The 5430-nt window shown below is 42.1% G+C and overlaps 1 protein-coding gene across 3 annotated transcripts in view; it reads left to right on the forward strand.

Annotated features, from left to right (window-relative positions):
* The window catches only part of klf8 (Kruppel like factor 8), a 68719-nt gene that overhangs the window by 31758 nt on the left and 31531 nt on the right, over positions 1-5430 (forward strand). For all 3 annotated transcript variants that reach the window (XM_032533883.1, XM_032533882.1, XM_032533884.1), the window contains one exon: positions 5065-5409. In XM_032533883.1, the coding sequence (XP_032389774.1) occupies positions 5065-5409 (345 nt within the window). The remainder of the gene's footprint in view (positions 1-5064; positions 5410-5430) is intronic.

Below are 5430 nucleotides of genomic sequence, written 5' to 3' on the forward strand. Positions count from 1 at the left end.
TCTCTCTCTCTCTCTCTCTCTCTCTCTCGCCCTCCCTCCTGGCCCCCTCACTCACTCCTTCTCCTTCAAGTTGGATTTGCAAAGGATTCTCAGTGTTTCCTTTAATAACAATAATTTAATAATTTACACAGTTTATTGATCCCCAGTTGGGAAATTACAAATCTTTTCGGAGTGGTAGAATGGGTGTGGCTTGTATGCCCAAGCACAGCTACAGAAAGTTCAAAAGACTTAACATTTTCATTCAGTGTGTTTTTTTTCTGTCATTTACTGCTTATGTGGCTCTGTCTGAACTCCACCTAGCTGGAGCTCCAGATTAGGTTTAAACAAGCACTAAGGAATTATTTGCAAATCCTATTCGATCCAGGTCTGGCTACAGCACTTTGCTCCTCCAATCCACTACCTTTTGAGCAGATTTATTTTGGAATCTGTAAACAAGAATTCACGGGTCATAATAGTGAAGAATTTAAATCCTTTTGCTGTAGCTAAATATCACACACATCTGTTTTCAACACTGAAATCATTGCTGCATATGAAAGCTATAGAACGGTGTAAGATAAGTTCATTTTTAAATGACATAAAACATGAAAAGGTCTATGAAAAGTTTTTTTTAATTAATCCAAAATCTTTTTTCCGAATACCAGACGGTTAAACCTCTGTAGATTGGAAAAGTGGCTGTAAAAAGTTGGTAATTTCCTCAAAGAAGTTTTGCTCTTCAGCTGTGCTGTCCCCAGACCAAAACAAATCCTCCCTCCTCAAGACCTAAAAATGTCAACAATGAAGCTTTCACAACTAAAAGGGGTGCTTCATGTCATCTAACTGTTGAGCATCAAATGTGTTTTAATTCTATAATTTATTTGCCCAAATTTCCCCCAACAGCTTTGGGATGAGAAAACATAGGATCCAGAATGGGCTTTGGTTGTGAGATTAAGCACCTCCTGAGTTTCCATCCTGTGACGGCCAATCATTGTAAACATTTACAGTTTGTTTTTCCGTTGGGTAAATTTACAACTTGATGAGACGATTAGAAGAAGGTGATTAGGATGTCTGATTTCATTCAGGATCTGTTTGATTGTTGAAGGAGAGACATTTGTATTTATGATACCTCCACAGAACTGAATGGGCAGGTCCAACATGAAAGGCAGAGAAGAAGTGGCCAATCACAAAAGAGAATAGATGTTAACGAGGCCAGCAAACGGGAACAGTATGAAAACATTATGCTGGAACAAACCCCTAAACCCCCCCCAAAACAAAAGATAACAGACAAAAGAGAATGAACTATAAGTACATGACTTTTGTTGGAACATATTTATTGAAGACCTTTCAGATTCCGGTTGTTTAATTACCATCCTTTCCACTCAATCAGTTTTCAGACAGCTTTTTAACCCTCAGGGTGGGTTGCAGATGTTGCTGCTTCTTGCACTCTTCGAGAACTGGTTCCAGTTGATCAGTTATCTTTTACCTTATCTTTTTCTGAACACTATATACAACTACACGGCAAGTTTTCTTCCCTTTTTAAGTAAAGCAGAAAGTATTTTTTAACTACAGGAAATCAACATACAGCAGTGTAAAAATAAACCAAAAGGTTGCACTTTTGACCTAGCGTTTACCTACAGTGTATGTTGGTCCATTTCCTGCTCCTGTTTCTGTAGAAATCAGTAAATAAGTCAATGGAATTAATAAATCAAGGTATTTATTTATGTGTGATTGTTGACAGTCGCTGCAATGGTAAACCTCCTTTACCGGTACCCTCAGTGTTTAGCTGGCTGAAAAAAAATGAAGCTCAAAATCAATGGCAGTGGTGTAACGTGGTCTGTTTGGCCAGAGAGCCCTGTCATAAAAACATATGAAGACCAATAGATAGAAAGCACAGGATACTTACAATGTTTTAGGGAGGTTGTTTGTTGTAATTTCAGAGCCTGGCTGTGTGTGGGTTGTTGGTTTGGGGGAGGAAGGTGTGGCATCGAGCTGCTTTTACCTTTGTCTAGAGACACAGAGGGGGCTCTGTCCCATCACAATGGGATTGAGAGACCAGTGTGTGTGTGTGTGTGTGTGTGTGTGTGTGTGTGTGTGTGTGTGTGTGTGTGTGTGTGTGTGTGTGTGTGTGTGTGTGTGTGTGTGTGTGTGTGTGTGTGTGTGTGTGAGAGGGGTGGTGCTTGCAGCCACACCCAGACTGATTGGCTGAGGCCACACCTCACTGTGGAATCCCCTGGAGCTGGGTGGCATGCCAGCATGCATTGCAACAGTCTGTTTTCAGTACCAGGCACAACACAGCACACAAAATAAATGGATAAAAACACTTTGTAGCATCACTGTAGGAAAGTCCAGGGATGCTGTCGTTTTTCAGGATGAAGAAAGAAAGAAAATCAGCTCTGTAGCAATGTTTATTTCCAATTTTTGAAGTATACAGCACAGTAAGTACATTTACTCTACTGAATACATTAACTAAACTAAAACTAATGTCTCAAAACTATCAAACAGTTGTCTATTCTTTTACTGTAAAATTGTCATCTTTTACTAAAGCTATTACTGAATTCTGAACTTATATTTCCAAATGGTTGTATGGCTTTATTAAACGTTACTGTTCCTTAATGTAACATTTAATTAAAATACATTTCTAGAGGCATGCATGTGGATAGCTAACACCCCTCATCCTTACAGTATATGGTAGTTACTGTACATTACACCATTTCCCCTGGTAAGCAGTGGGTTGTACAGCAGGGTTGCTACTGCAGACAGGAAGTCTAGAACAAGAGTGTGTATTTGAGCGTCTCTTGCACTGTGAGAAAGAAGCTGTGAAGTCATTTCACCATCACTTCCTGTGTGAAGCTTGCTCGCAAAGGATGAAATGATCAGTACTAGAGCTAAATTTACACAATTACCTTTTGGTTTAAAAACAGACATCTTTTGTTATTTTTACGCCACATCTGCATTACTCAGGCGTCCCTGAGCCCTTAAAACGGAGACATTTGAAAATACTGTCCCCGTTTTGGTTTGAAAACTCTGGAGTTGCTGTCTGGACTGGTGGTCCCTATCAGTCAGTCTTAAGCTTAGGTAGGCTTACATACCTTTCAGTAACATTTCCACCTCGTCTCCCCAAGCAAATAAATCCCTGATCTTACTTTTTCGCCACTGTCGTTCTTTCTCCAAAATATTTTCTGCATTTTCATTTTATACATCCATGATTTGGAACCGCGGAGTAATGTCAGACAATCTGCTTCCCGTTTACACCAGCATCTGCATTCCCGGTGTATGCTAATGGCCATGTGATATGCATTGTCAGACGTGTTAATTTGAACAAAGTTTAGTTCTGCTATTGGAGCTAAAACTTTTTTTGGGACGGAGATTGTTTTTGTCTCAAAACGCCACTTGAAAATTAAAATCTAGTTGTAGATGTGGCCTAATGTGACAGTCCTTTAATGTGTACAGGTTCAGTTACATTCATCGGGCGACCCAACAAGATGTTTCCACTTGTGTTTAATCGTGTCAGATTCACATTCCAGGCACGTAGACATACACAAATACAGTTCAAATGTGGATGTGCAGATTTCACAAAGTCAAATTTCTTTTTAGAACCACAACTCTAAGAAATTCCCCAGAAACGTTGGCTGAAACCGCATTTGCATCAGCAACAGCCAAGTTAAAAGAGACAGAAAAAAATCAGAAGGGAAGTCGTCTCTTTGACAACTTCCACTTGTGTAGATCAGGAGCGTTCAAAGTGTGGGTCATGTCCCAGTGGTGGGTTAGCAAAATCAGTCCGCATGTGCAGAGAAAAATAGAAGATATTGAAATGTAGATTATATTTCATATTGCACACTTGCTTACTTAGTGCTTTTGATTGGAGGATATGGTTTGTAGACTCAAATGACAACACATTGAAAATAATTCTGCAGCTTTGTTCATGTTGATAGATAGACATTTGAGGATACAAATAAGTCTTTTCTGAGTAAAAGTATTGTTTGGGTATTGACACAGAAACCCAGCTCTATTTTGTCTGTATTGACATATTTCAAATGGTAACCGGTCCTACACCTCACTTTATATTCAGTATAGTCATATTATGCTATAGTAGATGATTTACATCTTTAGAAAAATGTAAACATTTGGTTGGTGCTACAAATTCTCAGATAGAGTCATACTACATTTAGATGTCAGAGAAAGGAAGTGGACATAGAGAGAAAATGAACACAGAAAAGAAGAGAAGAGGTGTGTGCATTACTAGTCCGTGTGTGTTGAGTGCCACAGCACTCCCCACACCTCTCTCTCTCCTTTTCTGTGTGTGTGTGTGTGTGTGTGTGTGTGTGTGTGTGTATGTGTGTTGCTCGGCTTCCAGAAAAGGGTGTGTCCGCCTGCCTGAGCTGAAAGGGAGGGAGGGGCCAGTTCACTGCTACTCCTCCCTGCTCAGTCTGTGTCTCTGTTATTTCTCTTTCGTTCTCATTCCCTCACTGGCAGCCCCAGGATTAGGCCTTTGTCTCTTGGCCTCCTCTGTCTCTCTCTTTGTCTTTAATTTTCTATCTTTTTTAGACAGAATGTGGTTCTGTGTGGGTGTGTTTTACCTCCCCCCCCCCTCTTCAGGCAGATTTTTGAGAAGGAGTTTTCTTTAGCCAGCTTTTAGAGCAGAGGTAATGCTTGTAATCATGCTTACTTCCCCCTCCAAACTCGAGCATGCCATTTCCTGTCTTACTTCCTCTCCTACCTGTCTTCCTCCCCCTCTTCCTCTCCTCCTGGCCTCTTATCTGGTCTCCTTTTATTTCTTGCTTCCTTCTCTTTTTCCCCTCACTTACTTTACTCCTCATTCCTTCTTCAAATCCTTTAGTCCCCTCCTTTCAACCTCTTGAAAGTTTGGTTTATTTTATTTTATTTTTGTACACTGTTCTCACCCTTCCTTCCCTTGTTTTCTCTGCCATTTCTCCCCACCCCCCTTTTTCACCTCAACTAGGGGGGGTCCCTTATCACCTCCTCTTTCCCTTTCTCAGCCACTTCCTGTCTTCCCCTACCTTCTACCCTTCCTCCTCTATTTGTCACAGATCCCTCTCACCTTCTATCTCTTCTTCTCCTCCTCCTCAGTGCCAGTCGACTCCTAAGCAGAAGAAGAGTGCTGTCGGCGCCCTGAAGAAGCAGAGGAGCCCGGCCAAGCAGAGCGCCCCGACCCAACAGCATCAACCGCCACCATCGTCATCATCGGCACCACAGCCGGCAGACCGGGACGAGGAAGAGAAGGAGGAGGAGGAGCCGGTGACCAGGCCTCGGCCACCGCAGGAGGAGGAAGAGGAGGAAGCAGGCAAAGAGGAGCGAGAGGAAGTGGCGACACAGTCTGTGAAGAAGAAGGAGGAGGAGGAGGAGAAAAAGGAGGGCGAGACAGTCATGCCCTCTGTACAGATCAAACCAGAGCCGGAGGAGATGGAGTGCACGGTGAGGAGGGGGGGGGGGGGG

Source organism: Etheostoma spectabile, chromosome 13, assembly GCF_008692095.1.
Source record: "Etheostoma spectabile isolate EspeVRDwgs_2016 chromosome 13, UIUC_Espe_1.0, whole genome shotgun sequence".
Taxonomy (NCBI): Eukaryota; Metazoa; Chordata; class Actinopteri; order Perciformes; family Percidae; genus Etheostoma; species Etheostoma spectabile.